At 46.5% G+C, this 20,153-nt stretch overlaps 1 protein-coding gene across 5 annotated transcripts in view; it reads right to left on the bottom strand.

Annotated features, from left to right (window-relative positions):
* LOC140732995 (sialate:O-sulfotransferase 2-like) overlaps positions 1-20,153 on the bottom strand; it is a 450,507-nt gene that overhangs the window by 42,091 nt on the left and 388,263 nt on the right. For all 5 annotated transcript variants that reach the window (XM_073055731.1, XM_073055733.1, XM_073055735.1 and 2 more), the window contains one exon: positions 12,128-12,328. In XM_073055731.1, the coding sequence (XP_072911832.1) occupies positions 12,128-12,328 (201 nt within the window). The remainder of the gene's footprint in view (positions 1-12,127; positions 12,329-20,153) is intronic.

Here is a 20,153-nt window from a genome sequence, read left to right as displayed (position 1 = left end):
CATACTGAATAAGGTAGATGACCTTGTAGAGCAATTAGAGATTGGCTGATATGATATTGTGGACATCACTGAGTCGTGGCTGACAGACAACTGCTCTTAATATCAAGAATACACAACCTATTGAAAGGACAGGCAGGTAGGCAGAGGAGGGGCAGTGGCTCTGCTGGTAAAAAAAATCAAATCAAACCTTCAGAAAGATGACATAGGATCGGAAGATGTAGAATCCTTGTGGGTAGAATTAAGAAATTGCAAGGGTAAAAAGATCCTGATGGGAGTTATATAAACAGGCCTCCAAACAGTAGCCAGGATGTGGGCTACAAATGACAAGAGATAGAAAAAGCAGGTCAAAAAGGCAATGTTACTTCAGTCATGGAGAATTTCAATTTGCAGATAGACTGGAAAAATCAAGTTGATGCTGGATCCCAAGAGAGAGGATTTGTGGAATGCCTCCAATATGGCTTTTTGGAGCAGCTTGGATCAGTATTATAGTGGAGTAATAGGAATTAGAGGCATGAGAGAGGAGCAGACCAAAGTTGATTGGAAAGAGACACTAGCAGGGATGGCAGAAGAGCAGCAATGGCTGGAGTTCCCGGGAGCAATTCAAAAGGTGCAGGATAGACAGACATAAAGAGGAGCAAGTATTCTAAAGGCAGGATAATACAACCACGTCTGACAAGAGAAGTCAAAGAGAGCAAGAATTAGAGGATTGGGAATTTTAAAAACAGCAACAGAAGGCAACTAAAAAAAAAGTGGGGCGGAAAAGATAAATTGTGAAGGCAAGTGAGCCAATGATATCGAAAATGATACCAAAAGTTGTTTCTGATTTACAAAGAGGTGAGAGTAGATATTGGACCACTGGAAAATGATGCCAGAAAGTTGGTAATGGGAGACAAGGAAATGATGGGCAAACTAAATAACTAGGTTGCATCAGTCTTCACTGTAGAGGACACTAGTAATATGCCGGAAGCTCGACAGTGTCAGGGGGCAGAAGTGAACGCAGTTGCTATTACTAGGGAGAAGGTGCTTGGGAAACTAAAAGATCTGAAGTTACGATATGATGGACTACACCCTAGGGGTCCAGAAAGGTAACTGAAGAGATTGTGAAGGCATTAGTAATGATCGTTCAAGAATCAATAGATTCTGGCATAATTCCAGCAGAAGAAAGAGAATTATAGGCCAGTTAGCCTGACCTCAGTGGTTGGAAGTCAGCATGGTTTCCTTGTGGGAAAATCTTGCCTGATAAATCTGTTAGAATTCTTTGAATAAATAACAAGCAAAATAGACAAAGGAGAATTGGTGGATGTCGTTCACTTAGATTTTCAGAAGGTCTTTGACAAGGTATCGCATGAAGCTGCTAAACAAGGTAAGAGTCCATGGTAATGCAGGAAAGATACCAGCATGGATAGAGCGTTGGCTGATTGGCAGGAATCAAAGAGTGGGAATAAAGGGATTGTTTTCAGGTTTTTTTAAATGCTGTATGTCAATGATTTGAATAACGGATAGACTATTTTCTAAATGAGGGGGAAAAAATTCAAAAATCGGAGGTGCAAAGTGACTTGGGAGTCCTCAAATGATTCCTTAAAGGTTAATTTGCAGGTTGAATCAGTGCGAGAAAGACAAAAGCAACATTAGCATTCAGTTTGAGGACTGGAATATAAAAGCAAGAATGTAATGCTGAGGCTGTATAAGGCACTGGTTCAAAGGTGTAATGGTTCATTTAATGTACGCAGTATACAACTTGAAATTCATACTCTTCACAGACATGCACCAAACAAGAAACCCCATACAATGAATGTTAGAAACATCTAAGCCCCAAAGCTCCCTTTCCCCCTCCCTTCACACAAGCAACAGCAAAAGCCCCCTGTCCCAAAAGAGTTCTTGATCCAGAGCCCATCACAGCTACAGTCCACAAGCCAGCACTTCAGTATCTCAGACAGGATCTCTCTCCCAGAGAGGGAGCGCAGAAACCAGCAATTCGCTGTTCTGGCGTTACAATCTTCCACGTTGCTTCTCCTAGCCTCCCCGCCTCGAGGACTGGCAGCCTCTCACTCTCCATCAGAAGAGAGAGAGACAGATCGCTCGACTACAGGGGCCTTCCTCTGACAGCAGCTGGCGATTAGCAAACAGACAGCCTGCCATCTGTGTTCCAGCCTTGATGCTTCAGTCTCTCATGAGGCCGCTCCCCGAGTTCCAGCTGCCCAGCCCCAAGGCAGTTTTGGGCTCCCTAGGTCCTGACATTAGAGAGGGTTCAGGCGAATGATTTTGGGAATAAGAGGGTTGCCATGTGAGCAGCCATTGAAGGCTCTGGGCCTGTACTCACTGAAATTATGAAGAAGGGGGATCTCATTGAAACCTATCAAATGTTGAAAGGCCGAGATAGAGTGAATGTGAAGAAGGTATTTCCTTTGGTCAGGGAGTCTAGGACCACAGGGCACAGCCTCAAAATAGAGGGATGTCTTTTTAGAGCAGAGATGAGGAGGAATTTGATTAGCCAGAAGATGGTGAATCTGTGGAACTCCTTGTCACAGGTCACTGGGTGCATTTAAGGCAAAGGCTAATAGGTCCTTGATTAGTCAGGGCATGAAAGGTTACAGGGAGAAGGCAGGAGAATGGGGTTGAGGGGAACCTAGATCAACCATGATGAAATGGTGCAGGAGACTCGACGGGCAGATTGGTCCAATTCCACTCCTATGTCTTCTGGTCTTAATGCCTAAGATGAGATCGCCCTGGCTGCTCTGAGAGACGTTCTGTCTCCAGACTTGATGGCAGTGTCCTGGGCTTTTAGTAGGAAGTGAGCCTCTTTGTGGATGTTGATCAATGATATCTAGAAATGTACCATGTCTCACAGGTACAGATAGGTTCACTTTAATTATAAAAAAGCCAGCCCTAATGGCTAACTTGGCTTTAGTACAGAAATGAGCCTTTGTGCCCGTGGACCGTTCAGCTCGGCTAATTAGTGGAACCTTGACCAGTTTGAAACTAGGTGGTGCCAATAATGAGGTAAGACCTGGGCCTTAGTGACAAACCAGACAGATATGGATGGTCTACCCTGGCAACCAGGGATGACAAGCCAATTAAAATATGCCCCGGTCAGAGCTAATTAGTGGGGAAAAAACTCATTTTTAAATTATATTAATTGACAGAGCCAAGGGAAGTGAAGCAGCTAACAACATAGAAATATGTCATTCCTATTCCTGGCAACTGATCAAGATTAGCAGGAAAATTTCTGAACTAAATAAGGAAGGCGTACAACATGGGCATGTCTGAATGAGGAGATGTCAGCCGGTGAAGCTGCAGCTTGGGACCACTGCCTGCTTGGTGGCACAACCAGCATGCAATAGACAGAACTACAGCAAGTGATCTCACAACCAATTGTTATCAATGCACCAGAGAAAAACAGGCTGTCTGATTGCATAGTGGCTTGGTACAGCAAATACGGCAACTGCTCTGCTCAGAACCACAAGGAAGTGCCGAGCTGCGGATGCATCTCAGCACGTACAGCTCCCTTCTGTGGACTCACTGCCTTGGAAGAGCAGCCAGCATAATTAAAGAGCCCAGATATTCTCCCTTCTCCAACTGAGCAGAAGATGAACAAGCCTGAAAACCACTTACCACCAGGCTCAAGAGCAGCTTCTGTCCCACCAATAATACTACTGATTGGACCTCTTGTACAGTAAGATGGACTCCTGACCGCACAATCTACCTCATTATGACCTGGTACTTGTTTACCGGCACCGCGATTTCCCTGTAGCTTTTACACTTTATTCTACACAGTTATAGTTTTACCTCAGTGCACTGTCTGATGTGAACAAGACCAGTTTTTCACTCTACCCAAGTACCAATTACAAGAAGAAACCAAATGACTCTACTGCTCTGCACCAGATAATTGCGAGTGGTTGTGCACAACACATAGTTGAAGGCGAGGTGAAGGAGGCCCAGAGAACATGCCCATTCCCGATGACCTGGGGTCCAGATTATGAGAGAAAAAACCAAGGTTGAAGTTGCGCCCAGCCAGAAGGGCCAAAAAGATGACCTATCCAGGCTCCTTTCTGAGATCATCACTATCATAGTTGATAGTCTTGAGTCGATTCCATTCAGTCCAGAGGGGGCCAGGAAAACCTGAAAGCAGTGGATACAATGGGGGCCAGACAGCATCCCAGCTGTAGAACTGAGGACCTGCACTCCACAACAGAACAATGGACACAATGAGGGACCAGACAACATCCCAGCTGTAGAACTGAGGACCTGCACTCCACAACAGAACAGTGGAAAACAGTGAGGGATGAGACAACATCCCAGCTGTAGAACTGAGGACCTGCACTCCACAACAGAACAATGGACACAGTGAGGGACCAGACAACATCCCAGCTGTAGAACTGAGGACCTGCACTCCACAACACAACAATGGACACAGTAAGGGACCAGATAACATCCCAGCTGTAGAACTGAGGACCTGCACTCCACAACAGGACAATGGACACAGTGAGGGACCAGACAGCATCCCAGCTGTAGAACTGAGGACCTGCACTCCACAACAGAACAATGGACACAGTGAGGGACCAGACAACATCCCAGCTGTAGAACTGAGGACCTGCACTCCACAACAGAACAATGGAAAACTGTGAGGGACCAGACAACATCCCAGCTGTAGAACTGAGGACCTGCACTCCACAACAGAACAATGGAAAACTGTGAGGGACCAGACAACATCCCAGCTGTAGAACTGAGGACCTGCACTCCACAACAGAACAATGGACACTGTGAGGGATGAGTCAACATCCCAGTTGTAGAACTGAGGACCTGCACTCCACAACAGAACAACGGACACAGTGAGGGACAAGACAACATCCCAGCTGTAGAACTGAGGACCTGCACTCCACAACAGAACAATGGACACAGTGAGGGACAAGACAACATCCCAGCTGTAGAACTGAGGACCTGCACTCCACAACAGGACAGTGGACACAGTGAGGGACCAGACAGCATCCCAGCTGTAGAACTGAGGACCTGCACACCACAACAGGACAATGGACACAGTGAGGGACCAGACAGCATCCCAGCTGTAGAACTGAGGACCTGCACTCCACAACAGAACAACGGAAAACAGTGAGGGACCAGACAACATCCCAGCTGTAGAACTGAGGACCTGCACTCCACAACAGGACAGTGGACACAATGAGGGACCAGACAACATCCCAGCTGTAGAACTGAGGACCTGCACTCCACAACAGGACAGTGGACACAATGAGGGACCAGACAACATCCCAGCTGTAGAACTGAGGACCTGCACTCCACAACAGGACAGTGGACACAATGAGGGACCAGACAACATCCCAGCTGTAGAACTGAGGACCTGCACTCCACAACAGAACAATGGACACAGTGAGGGACCAGACAACATCCCAGCTGTAGAACTGAGGTCCTGCACTCCACAACAGAACAACGGACACAGTGAGGGACAAGACAACATCCCAGCTGTAGAACTGAGGACTTGCACTCCACAACAGAACAATGGACACAGTGAAGGACCAGACAACATCCCAGCTGTAGAACTGAGGACCTGCACTCCACAACAGAACAATGGACACAGTGAGGGACCAGATAACATCCCAGCTGTAGAACTGAGGACCTGCACTCCACAACAGGACAGTGGACACAATGAGGGACCAGACAACATCCCAGCTGTAGAACTGAGGACCTGCACTCCACAACAGGACAGTGGACACAATGAGGGACCAGACAACATCCCAGCTGTAGAACTGAGGACCTGCACTCCACAACAGGACAGTGGACACAATGAGGGACCAGACAACATCCCAGCTGTAGAACTGAGGACCTGCACTCCACAACAGAACAATGGACACAGTGAGGGACCAGACAACATCCCAGCTGTAGAACTGAGGTCCTGCACTCCACAACAGAACAACGGACACAGTGAGGGACAAGACAACATCCCAGCTGTAGAACTGAGGACTTGCACTCCACAACAGAACAATGGACACAGTGAAGGACCAAACAGCATCCCAGCTGTAGAACTGAGGACCTGCACACCACAACAGAACAATGGACACAGTGAGGGACCGGACAACATCCCAGCTGTAGAACTGAGGACCTGCACTCCACAACAGAACAATGGACACAATGAGGGACCAGACAACATCCCAGCTGTAGAACTGAGGACCTGCACTCCACAACAGGACAGTGGACACAATGAGGGACCAGACAACATCCCAGCTGTAGAACTGAGGACCTGCACTCCACAACAGGACAGTGGACACAATGAGGGACCAGACAACATCCCAGCTGTAGAACTGAGGACCTGCACTCCACAACAGGACAGTGGACACAATGAGGGACCAGACAACATCCCAGCTGTAGAACTGAGGACCTGCACTCCACAACAGAACAATGGACACAGTGAGGGACCAGACAACATCCCAGCTGTAGAACTGAGGTCCTGCACTCCACAACAGAACAACGGACACAGTGAGGGACAAGACAACATCCCAGCTGTAGAACTGAGGACCTGCACACCACAACAGGACAGTGGACACAGTGAGGGACCAGACAGCATCCCAGCTGTAGAACTGAGGACCTGCACTCCACAACAGAACAATGGACACAGTGAGGGACCAGACAACATCCCAGCTGTAGAACTGAGGACCTGCACTCCACAACAGAACAATGGACACAGTGAGGGACCAGACAACATCCCAGCTGTAGAACTGAGGACCTGCACTCCACAACAGAACAACGGACACAGTGAGGGACAAGACAACATCCCAGCTGTAGAACTGAGGACTTGCACTCCACAACAGAACAATGGACACAGTGAAGGACCAGACAACATCCCAGCTGTAGAACTGAGGACCTGCACTCCACAACAGGACAGTGGACACAATGAGGGACCAGACAACATCCCAGCTGTAGAACTGAGGACCTGCACTCCACAACAGGACAGTGGACACAATGAGGGACCAGACAACATCCCAGCTGTAGAACTGAGGACCTGCACTCCACAACAGGACAGTGGACACAATGAGGGACCAGACAACATCCCAGATGTAGAACTGAGGACCTGCACTCCACAACAGAACAACGGACACAGTGAGGGACAAGACAACATCCCAGCTGTAGAACTGAGGACTTGCACTCCACAACAGAACAATGGACACAGTGAAGGACCAAACAGCATCCCAGCTGTAGAACTGAGGACCTGCACACCACAACAGAACAATGGACACAGTGAGGGACCGGACAACATCCCAGCTGTAGAACTGAGGACCTGCACTCCACAACAGAACAATGGACACAATGAGGGACCAGACAACATCCCAGCTGTAGAACTGAGGACCTGCACTCCACAACAGAACAATGGACACAGTGAGGGACCGGACAACATCCCAGCTGTAGAACTGAGGACCTGCACTCCACAACAGAACAATGGAAAACAGTGAGGAACCAGACAGCATCCCAGCTGTAGAACTGAGGTCCTGCACACCACAACAGAACAATGGACACAATGAGGGACCAGACAGCATCCCAGCTGTAGAACTGAGGACCTGCACTCCACAACAGAACAATGGACACAATGAGGGACCAGACAACATCCCAGCTGTAGAACTGAGGACCTGCACTCCACAACAGAACAATGGAAAACAGTGAGGGACCAGACAACATCCCAGATGTAGAACTGAGGACCTGCACTCCACAACAGAACAATGGACACAGTGAGGGACAAGACAACATCCCAGCTGTAGAACTGAGGACTTGCACTCCACAACAGAACAATGGACACAGTGAGGGACCAAACAGCATCCCAGCTGTAGAACTGAGGACCTGCACACCACAACAGGACAGTGGACACAGTGAGGGACCAGACAACATCCCAGCTGTAGAACTGAGGACCTGCACACCACAACAGAACAATGGACACAGTGAGGGACAAGACAGCATCCCAGCTGTAGAACTGAGGACCTGCACACCACAACAGAACAATGGACACAGTGAGGGACAAGACAACATCCCAGCTGTAGAACTGAGGACCTGCACACCACAACAGAACAATGGACACAGTGAGGGACCAGACAACATCCCAGCTGTAGAACTGAGGACCTGCACTCCACAACAGAACAATGGACACAGTGAGGGACCAGACAGCATCCCAGCTGTAGAACTGAGGACCTGCACTCCACAACAGAACAATGGAAAACGGTGAAGATCAGACAACATTCCAGCTGTTGAACTGAGGACCTGCTCTCCACAACTAGCTGCTCCTCTAGCCACACTACGCCAGTACAGTAACAACACTGGCCCCTTCTCAACAATGTGAGAAATTATCCATATCTATCATGTACATAAAAAGCAGAACAAAGACAATCAGACCTGTTGAAACTTGAATCATTCAGTGAAATGCACCATTTATGTCAAAGACCAGCACAGTTCGAAGACTTCCGTGAAGGCAGCCCACAAAAGTTGCTAACGTAGCATGCCCGCTATTCACTAACCCTATTGCTATCCATTCATCTTTGTAGGAAACTTCAGCACCTGGAGAAGACACACACGGTCATGTGACGAACGTACAAACTCCTTACGGACAACGGCGGGAAATGAACCTCGATCTTCACATTGCCAGCGCTGTAAAGGGTTACGTTAACTACTACACTACCGTGCCATCCCCTAACTTAAATACTGAACTGGTAGTTCCTGTGCCCATGTTACATTACTCTGGATTGACATCACTGGTAAACATCTTTAGAGTGCGACAGCTGTAGATTTTTATGCTTCATGCACTGATTTCATCAAAATATGGCACTCAGTTCATAATTATCTATTTCTTATAGTCTGAATAAGACTTCACTGAACGTAACTCAAACTTCCTTTGACAGCTTCAAGCATTTAGTTGACATTTTAAAACTCTTTATTTGACAGATAAGCTTAAAAAATACCAGAAGATTAAGATACCAGCTGTCCTTTTGGATACTGTAACCACCATTTCGAGATAATTTAAGGAAGATGGATGGTTTATTAAAACTGTTCTAAGACAAAACTAACATAGTAACATGGGAGGGGAAAGAGAGAGCCTGAGTCGTGTGTCTTTGAAGCTGCAGTGATTTAAAATGAGATTGTTTTCAAAAGCAACAAGGCACGAAACAGTGCATCTCTCGCCAAGCAGAGGCTGATTGGGGATTTAAAACCAATCTCGACCTGGGAACAAGAAGGTCAAATTATCTGGCTTTTCCCCTGGCTTTCTAACACTTGGCCTCAGGGGTACGACACCTTCAGTCGACACAAGGCTTGGTCAGAGAATCATTCCCAAATACCTCGGTGATCTTGCAGTGCCACCTGATCCTGAGTGTGGTTAGATGAAAGATTAGCTTTACTTGTCACACGTACATCGAAACATGTGTCCTTTGTGTCAACGACCAGCACAGTCTGAGGATGTGCAGGGGGAGAGTGCAAGTGTCACCAGGTTTCCAGCACCAACGTAGCACGTCCACACGTCACTGACCACAACCCATCCGTGTCCGGAATGTGGGAGGAAACCAGGGAGAACAGATAAACTCCTTACAGACAGCAGTCAAGATTCAAGTTCATGTGTCACGTGTACGTTGAAGTGAAATGAGTTATTTGTGTTAACTTGTGTATAGACTCTCCTGTGAGTCATACAGTCAATCTATGTGCATAAACCATCTTATGTATTTATAGTTGTTCTGTGTTTTCATTGTGCTCCTTCTTGTGCTATAGAGAATCTGGAATTATTTCATTCCCCTTTGCATTTATGTACTGGAAATGACATTAACTAATCTTGAATCTAACAACTTGCACACCTGAGGGTGTGCTGGGGGCAGCCCACAAGTGTAGCCACGCATTTCAGTGCCAACATAACATAGCCACAATGCTCAGCAGAACAACACAGAACAAATCCCGTTCCTCACTCCCACCCACGCCCGTACACAGCCCTCTGTCCCCGGTTGCTGGTGCTGTAAGGCGTTATGCGAACTGCTACACTACAATGCAGGAGGAAAGCTTCATCACTCCCTGGTGTCACACTCCCAGCACGCTCCACAGACTCTGTTTGGCCACCAGGAAATTCTGATTTTGGCAGACGGAGCAGAGGACCTGCAGATGGAAACACTCAGCAGGTCAGGCAGCACCAGTGGAGGGAGAATCGGGATTAACATTTCCCGTCAAAGGCCCTGAAGGATTTTTAAGTTTTAGAGAGTTTGCAGAAATGGTGGATAAGGAATAGGTCTGATAGAGTGTGTGGGGATAAGATGTAGAGGTAATCTGACTGAATACAATTAAACACGTGCGGTCACCGGGAGAACACATGAATTCCACACTGACAGCACTGGAGGCCAGGATCGAACCTGGGGTTGTGAGGCAGCAGCTCTACTTGCTGTGTCACTGTGCTGCCTGTTGTGCCCATTTCTGTAGGAGTGTGCATGGGAGAATCAATTCTCATCACTTCTGCTTCTCGTCTCACTTAAAGTGCAAGTGTGGTGCGAGGGTTTCCATATCAGTGGCTGTGTAAAAAGGTGAGGTGTCATGAGGGTGATTCCTCTCCAGGCAATAGGGACAGTCACTCCACTAACTGAGTGTGGATGTGTATGATCTGGGGTGGGGAAGGAGGGAGGGAGGGAGAGAGGGATGGTGGTAGAGTGGGATGGAGAGAGAAAGAGAGGAGAGATATTGAGAGAGAGAGAGTGGGGGAGAGAGAGGGTGAGAGGGAGAGAGAGTGTAAGGAAAGAGTGTGAGGGAGAGAGAAAACGAGAGATGGAACATAGCATGGAGGCAATTTCTCAAATCGCTACAGGGATCCTGGGAATTGTAACTATTAAATGTTCATTGCTGCAAGATTCTTGGGAAATAAATCAGGACAAAGGAAAACAAAAGCTGCCTGGCCTAGTCTGGTTTGAACAAGGGCAGGGTAACCCTCCATGTGTTCCTCCATTGCTTCGCCATGGTAACAACATTAATCATTTTGCTGCTTCTTACAACTCCCAGAATGCTCTTGGGGCTGTCGGTTGTATTTTCCCTCAGCACTTTGTCCTTCAGAAAACAATTAAAAAGAAATGCCTTTGTCCCCATGGTTACTCGGCCATTCCACCTCTCCTGTGAAGTGAGTGTTTTGTGAAATCTGGCATCTGTCGTGCGATGCTATGAGGAAACGCTCTAGGGAGGGGTGAAGGGACGGATCTGGCTCTAATTGACCATCCCTTGGAAAGCTAAGCAGGGCAGATCAGAATCAGGTTCATCATCACCGACATACATTGAAATCTGTTGTTCTGTGCCAGCAGTACAGGGCAAGATATGAAATTACATACTAGTTAAAATAAAAATGAAAAACTGTATAGATATAAATTGTGCAAAAGAGCAGGGTAGTGTCCATGGGTTCATGGACCATTCAGAAATCTAAGGATGCTAATGTGTCCTGGTCTGGCCATGCAGATGCTAAGGGCAACAAATGCATCAACACTCCTACTTGCCCCAAAGTCTAAGGGAGTTTGCCACGTCCCCACTGACCGTCATGACTTTTTACAGGTGGACCACAGAAAGCATCCTATCCAGATGCACCACGGCGTGGTGTGGCAACCACCCTGTCCATGACGATACAGAGAGTTCTGTACACACCTCAGTCCATCACAAAAACCAGCCTCCCCCTCCACAGACTCTGTTTACCAATCCAGAAACCCAACCACCTAGAACATTCTCTCTCCACACCACGCCCATCAAAGGCCAAGGACAGCTCCTATCCCATTGTTACAAGCCTCTTGTTGAACAGATCTCTTCTGTGATACAGATGAATTCTTGACCCCTCCATCTAACTCATCATACCCTAAGCCGTTTATTTGAGAACACGCCCTGGATTTTCTTTGTACCTAAAACACTGTTTTCTGTTCTCTGTTTTCCTTTGTACTACGTCTATGTTCTGATGTGTGAAATGACCTATCTAGATGGTACACATACAAACAGGATTTTACTGTACATGTTACAGTACCAAACCAATAACTCATTGTTAACATCAGATTTGATCTAGTGCTGGTTCCATCTTCCCTTGGCTTCACCCAGTAATTGAACCCTTGGTCTTCAGACAAATGAAAGGCAACTCCCCAAAACCTACCTTTCCCCCTCCAGTGGGCCTCGGAGGCAAAGCCAATGTGACCTCCGTATTTGCGGTTAAATTCAGCCATCAGTGCTTTGTAAGGATTCCGGATAAGGAGGATTGCGGCGTCGAACGATTCGATTTCCTTCCTGCCGCTCTCGTGTGTCTTTATACAAATCAGCCGCCCACTTTTCCAGTGGTCCCGCTCTCCCTTGAAACCTGAGGGAGCATAAAGGAGAGAACAGGCATCACCATCAGCAGCTGATCCTGGTGGGCTGAGCAGTCGTGGCTTGAAGTGAAGTCACCCTCTGGACAAAGGAAACAAGGACAGTGACTTCTCTTCTCCTCATCTGCCCATTACCTTCTCCTTCACTTTCTCCCACGGTCCACTGTCCTCTCCTGTAAGATTCCATCTCCTTCAACCCTTTACCTCTTCTACCTTTTGCCTTCCAGCTTCTCACATTGTGTGGAAAGGTTCCCTAGGCCAGAAGGTCAGAACTCATCATGACCGAAAGATTAAAGATTAACTGTGTTTGTCACAGATACATCGAAACATGAACCGAAATGCATCATTCGTATTAAATCAAATCAATGGGGGGCAGCCCACAAGTGTCACCCCATGCTTCCAGGGCCAACACAGCCTGTCCACAGCAGGAAACCAGAGCACCTGGAGGAAAGCCAAGAGTAATGAGGAGGGAATCAAGCCCCGATCAGTGATCAGTGCACTGTAACACTACAGTTCTAACCACAACACTACTGATCCACTCTTAGTATTACAGTCAGGGAGGGAATCGAGCCCCGAACAGTGATCAGTGCACTGTAACACTATAGTTCTAACCACTACACTACTGATCCACTCTTAGTATTACAGTCAGGGAGGGAATCGAGCCCCGATCAGTGATCAGTGCACTGTAACACTATAGTTCTAACCACTACACTACTGATCCACTCTTAGTATTACAGTCAGGGAGGGAATCGAGCCCCGATCAGTGATCAGTGCACTGTAACACTATAGTTCTAACCACTACACTACTGATCCACTCTTAGTATTACAGTCAGGGAGGGAATCGAGCCCCGATCAGTGATCAGTGCACTGTAACACTATAGTTCTAACCACTACACTACTGAGCCACTCTTAGTATTACAGTCAGGGAGGGAATCGAGCCCCGATCAGTGATCAGTGCACTGTAACACTATAGTTCTAACCACTACACTACTGAACCACTCTTAGTAGATAGATAGATAGATAGATAGATAGATAGATACTTTATTCATCCCCATGGGGAAATTCAACATTTTTTCCAATGTCCCATACACTTGTTGTAGCAAAAACTCCTTACATACAATACTTAACTCAGTAATAATATGATATGCATCTAAATCACTAACTCAAAAAGCATTAATAATAGCTTTAAAAAAAAGTTCTTAAGTCCTGGCAGTTGAATTGTAAAGCCTAATGGCATTGGGGAGTATTGACCTCTTCATCCTGTCTGAGGAGCATTGCATCGACAGTAACCTGTCGCTGAAACTGCTTCTCTGTCTCTGGATGGTGCTATGTAGAGGATGTTCAGGGTTTTCCATAATTGACCGTAGCCTACTCAGCGCCCTTCGCTCAGCTACCGATGTTAAACTCTCCAGTACTTTGCCCACGACAGAGCCCGCCTTCCTTATCAGCTTATTAAGACGTGAGGCGTCCTTCTTCTTAATGCTTCCTCCCCAACACGCCACCACAAAGAAGAGGGCGCTCTCAACAACTGATCTATAGAACATCATCAGCATCTCACTGCAGACATTGAATGACGCCAACCTTCTAAGGAAGTACAGTCGACTCTGTGCCTTCCTGCACAAGGCATCTGTGTTGGCAGTCCAGTCTAGCTTCTCGTCCAACTGTACTCCCAGATACTTGTAGGTCTTAACCTGCTCCACACATTCTCCATTAATGATCACTGGCTCCATATGAGGCCTAGATCTCCTAAAGTCCACCACCATCTCCTTGGTCTTGGTGACATTGAGACGCAGGTAGTTTGAGTTGCACCATATCACAAAGTCCTGTATCAGTTTCCTATACTCCTCCTCCTGTCCATTCCTGACACACCCCACTATGGCCGTGTCATCAGCGAACTTCTGCACATGGCAGGACTCCGAGTTATATTGGAAGTCAGATGTGTACAGGGTGAACAGGACCGGAGAGAGTACGGTTCCCTGTGGCGCTCCTGTGCTGCTGACCACTGTGTCAGACCTACAGTCTCCCAACCGCACATACTGAGGTCTATCTGTCAAGTATTACAGGCAATGGTGGGAATCGAGCCCCGATCAGTGATGGGTGGTGTTGTAAAGTAATTGCACTAACCACTCTGCCACCGTACTGCCTCCGGTTCTCCTCTTTCCCCCTATCAGTTCCTGGTTTACCCTGGCTCACTGAACCACAGGGAGCCCTGTTGGCCAATCTTTGTCCCTGAGCTCAGACTGTGAGACTGCTTGAAAATGGAGTCATTACACCTTGATTTCCCATTCACATTCCAACATGTCAGTCCACAGCCTCCTCTGCAGCCACAAAGAGGCCACGTTCAGGTTGGAAGAGCAACACTTCATATTCTGTATGGGTAGCTTCCGACCCACACTTGAGTATCGATTCCTCCAACATCCAGTAATTTCTCCTCCTTCCCCTTCCTTTTTCCATTCCTCTTTCTGGTTACCCTCTCACCCCTCCTTTTCTCCTCACCTGCCCATCACCTCCCTCTGGTTATCTCCTCCTTCCCTTTCTCCCATGGTCCACCGTCCTCTGTTATCAAATTCCTTCTTCTTCAGCCCTTTACCCCTCTAACCTCTCACATCCCAGCTTCTCACTTCATCCCTCCCTCCCCTACTCTCACCTGGACTCACCTCTTATCTGCCAGCTTCTACTCCTTTATACAGGTAACAGATAGTCTCAGTCACATTACACAGGAGCCATGGAATAAATCTATTGCCCCTGCTCAAAGTACAGTGATAGGATCTTCTATATCCACTGAGAGAGACGTCTCACCTCCAAGGAACGTGTACCTCTAGGCACTGCCCTGGCAGTGCCCTGAATCGAGGTTGTTAAATTCAACAGTCTAGCTAAATGCACAATCTTTAGATTTGGAGGTGAGAGATAAACTGCCAGCATCTATAAGTATTAAGGCAACGCTATGAGTTTTTAAAAGACATTTAGTTTCATATGAGATATTAAGCCGTTGTCAAAACTCAAGAGATTCTGCAGATACAGGAAATCCAGGCAACGCACACAAAATGCTGGAAGAATTCAACAGGTCAGGCAGCATCTATGATGAGAATGAACATCTGATGTTTTGGGCTGAGACCCTTCATCAGGAATCATGATAAAGGGTTTCATCCCAAAACATTGACTGCTTATTCCTTTCCATAAATTCTGCCTGACCTGCTGAGTTCATCTGGAATTTTGTTGTGTTAAACTATAGTTTAATGTCCATGTTCAGGTGGATGTACTAGAGACCTGTGGCTCTGTTTAATGAATGACAAGAAAGATCTCTTGGTCTTTCCATACCTTGAATAAAGAGCTGGGAAATACACTTACTGGCCATTTTATTACTTACATCTGAATCTTGCTTCAAATCTTGAAGCGAATTGGCTATAGCATTCACTGGCCATTTTATTAGGATTTGAATAAAGTATTTAATAAAGTGGCTACCAAGTCTATGTTAAGGTACTGCACAAATATTTCAACTTTCATTTCAGCAGTCTAGATTTGGTTACAATCCACTGAAAGCAGATGACTGATGGGAAATCTCTTTTGATGTGCTGTTTACAGGATTGAAGAAATTATACTAAACCGCTACTCATTTTGTATGCAAATTCCCTTTGTGCATTCCAGTGGTTCTCTGACTTTCAAATAGTAATTTCAAAACACAGAAAACTTACATAATGTGTATCTGTTATTGTGAAAGCAAGTTGACCTATTCGCAATCTTATTACAGTGAAGTCTTGGGTCTTCCTCCCATGTACGAGACTCAGCTCGCATCGCTCTGTATCCTTGTGAGGCCCTTGTCGGTAACTTTTGTCCACTATCCTACACTTGCGTTGTTGCCGGGACCTGAGTGCCTGAGCTACAGCAGGTTAACATAACGGTTACACAACGTTTACAATGCCAGATGGAAGATCTGGGTTCACTTCCTGCCGCTGTCTGGAAGGAGTTTGAAGGTTCTCCCCGTGACTCTGCGGGTTTCCTCCGGTGCCCTGGTTCCCTCCCACATTCAGAAGACGTTCCTTTAGTGTTAGTGAGTTGTTGACATGCTATGTTGGTGCTGGAAGCCTGTCAACCCTTGTGGGCTACCCAACACAACCCTCTTTCACTCTATGTTTTGAGGTAATTGACAAATAAAACAAACCTATTAATCTTAAATCATGTTTTTCTCCATAGGGAGAGGTTGGGCAGGCTAGGATTTCCTTGTAACGTAGGAGACTGAGGGGTGACTTTATTCAGGTGTACAAAACCACGTGGAGCATTGATAGAGTGAATGTACAATCTCTTTCCTGGATTTGGGGAATCAAACGCTAGAGAGTAGATTTAATATGTGAGAGAAAAGATTTAAAAGGGACCTGAACGGCAGTTTCCTGGGCAAAAATGCCTTGTTAATGAGAGAGGTCAGAGAACGATGACCAGACTGGTTCAAGCTGACGGGAAGGTGACAGTAACTCAAATAACCACACATTACAACGGTAGAACATCTCTGAATGCACAACCTGTCAAATCTTGGAGAGGCTGGGCTACAGCAGCAGAAGACCACCCTGGATTAGACTCCAGTGGCCACTGAATGTGTGAATGGTTTTGGAGTGTCAGTGAACACCACCCATAGACACATACTGAAAACTGGACGGTACATTTACATAGAACCTATCACAATGCTCCAACATCTACAACCAATGAAACATTTCTAAAGTGCATTCCCGGCTGTGTCATAGAAAACAAAGACTCATCGCAGGAGTACAAGATCTTTCAGAGTTAGGAAGCCAAACATGAGCAGAACTTTACACATTTTTAATTTGCAGATGCTTTTGCTAACATCAAGAACTTGACCGATGGCCTCGGAAAGGCCAGGTTGCTCATTAATCCTACAGATCAGTTCGAACTGCCCTTCCACACTCTGCTCCACTTACCAAATGTCCTGAGGGAAACTTATGCAAAGATTTCTCCCTGATCCTGAAACGTATTGAAAACAAAACTCCAAAGAATCTGACTAGGTCATGATATCCATTACTGAATGCCAGCCAGTTAATGAGGAATCCAGCATCACGTTGTCTCCTTTGATCAGTCTGTGTTTACCCCAAGTAACTTCAACCTCAGTTCTAACCAGAGTGGATAACTTCACTCAGCTCAACACCCAACTGATTCCACAACCCACAGACTCACTTTCAAGGACTCCACAAGTCATGTTCTCAATATTATTAGGCTACAATTTATTATTAATATTTGGTTCTTTTGCACATTGATTATTTGTCAGACTGTGCAGTTTTTTTTTACTGAAGCTATTGAATTTCGTATTCTACTGTGATTGCCCACAAGAAAATGAATCTCACGGTAGTATGTGGTGATATTTACAAACTTGATGATAAACGGTTCAAGGTAAATTTATTATCAGAGTACAATCATGTCACCACACAACCCCGAGATTCTTTTTCTGCGGGCATACTTAACAAATCTATTTATACAACAGTAACTGTAAACTGTAAACAAACTGTGCAAATGCAGATATAAATAAATGGCAATAAATAATGAGCATGAAATTACAGGCTAAGAGTCCTTAAATGAGTGTAGTTATCCACTTTTAATCAAGAGCCGGATGGTTGAGGGGTAGTAACTGTTCTTGAACCAGGTGCTACGAGTCCTGGGGCCCTTGTACCTTCTACCTGATGGCAGCAGTGAGAAACGAGCATGGCCTGGGTGGTGAGGGTCTCTCCTGTTGGATGCTGCTTTTCTACAACAATGCTTCGTGTAGACGTGCTCAATGGTTGGGAAGGTTTCACCCATGATGAACTGGGCCGAATTCACTAAGTTCTGTAGGATTTTCTGCTCAAAGGCATTGGAAATCCATACCAGGCCGAAATGCAGCCAGTCAGCACACTTTCCACCATATATCTACAGAAGTTTGTCAAGGTTTTCGATAACATGCCGAACCTCTGCAGACTCCTGAGGAAGTAGAGGCACTGTCGTGCTTTCTTCGCTTCTTCTTACTTTGACTTTGAACCTAATTAATAAAACTGTAATTATTGGCTGAAGATGCTTTAAGGTTGATGTCAATCCCACTAACTAATTTTCATGTTTGTTTTTCAGTTTCTTCACTCCCGGGTTCTGGACAACAATGACAATGCCGGCGTTTCTCCGCCCTTAGTTGCTATGAACTAGGGTCAGTAAGGTATGGACGTGCTTTGCTGATGCCGGAAGCACGGTAACACTTGCGGGCTGCCCCCAGCACATCACCGTCTGTCTTGGTCATCGACGCAAAACGATGCTTGTCACCGTATGTTTCGATGTTTTGTGGCAAATGAAGCTGATCTGTAATTTGTAACATAGAACATGGTGCAGTACAGCACTGGATCAGGACCTCTGATCACATAGACACCAGACCAGAGTGAATGATAGATTCTCTTCCCCAAAGGACACTTGTGAACCATCTGGTAGTTTCATGGTCAAGGCTTAGGAGGAGCCCAGCAAGTGTATACTGGCTTTTCAGAACAATCCCATCTGTTCTACCCCTCCCACTTGTTTCTCTGTTACCAGTTCTCTCTCAGATTTAGAATCAGGTTTATTATCACTGACTGAGGTGTGTTGTTAAATTTGTTATTTTGCAGCAACTTTACAGTGCAGGACATAAAATTTACAGTAAGTCGTAGGTAGGTAGGTTTCACTTATTTTATTTTATTTAGAGATACAACCCAGAAAAGGCCCTTCCAGCCCTTCGACCCACACCGCCAGCAACCCACCAATTTAACTCTAGCCTCATTTACAATGAGCTGCTAACCGGTACATCTCTGGACTGCGAGAGGAAACCGGAGAACCCGGATGAAATCCACACATTCCACAGGGAGGAAATACAAACTCCTTGGGGTGGACGCCGGCCTTGAGCTGCCAACTGTGACACCCCGAGCTGTAACGGCACCATGTTAACTACTACACTATCGTGGCTAAACTTTATGACTTGCATTCTACTGCTGCTGGAAAAAAATGAATTTTGCAACATATGTCAAGATAAGGCAACCCTCAGGGTGGAGGAGCAACACCTTATATTCCACCTGGGTACCCTCCAACCTGATGGTATGAATATTGATTTCTCCTTCTGGTGAACAAAATTCACCCCCGCCCCTCTTCCTCTATTCCCCACTCAGACCTTTTACTTCTTCTCAGCTACCTATTACTTCCCCCCGGGTCCCCTCCTCCTTCCCTTTCTCCCATGGTCCACTCTCCTCTCCCATCAGATTCCTTCTTCTCCAGCCCTTGACCTTTCCTACCCACCTGGCTTCACCTCTCACCGTCCAGCTAGCTTCCTTCCCTTCCCCCCACATTTTAATTCAGGCATCTTCCCCCCCTCCCTCTCAGTCCTGAAGAAGGGTCTCGGCCCAAGATGTCGACTGTCTACTCGTTTCCATCGACGCTGCCTGGCCTGTTGGATTCCTCCAGCGTGTCGTTTGTCTCGCGAGAGAGAGATGGCACGACTGGTGATGCTGAGCCTTGCAGCTCCAGTGCCCCCAGTGCTGAAAGAGTTCCCCCTGTGACTGCATGGGTTTCCCTCGGAGCTCCAGTTTCATCCAGCACGTGGACCAATTGGCCACTCTGTCCTGTGCAAGAGGGACGAGAATGTGGGGTCAAGGGTTACCGGGAACGATATTGCTGGCATCACTCAGTGGGCCAAATGGTCTCCCTTCTGTGACTTATGGAAACACAGAAATGCAATATAACCTGTGGGCTTAATGTTCACAAGGAATCTCCTTGTTTGGTTCCTATTGTCAATGTCCTGGACAGCTACAATCCATCAACTCCTTCCCCAAAGAC

This window comes from Hemitrygon akajei, chromosome 9 (assembly GCF_048418815.1).
Source record: "Hemitrygon akajei chromosome 9, sHemAka1.3, whole genome shotgun sequence".
NCBI classification, from domain to species: Eukaryota; Metazoa; Chordata; class Chondrichthyes; order Myliobatiformes; family Dasyatidae; genus Hemitrygon; species Hemitrygon akajei.
This window is presented reverse-complemented; position numbering and strand designations above follow the sequence as displayed.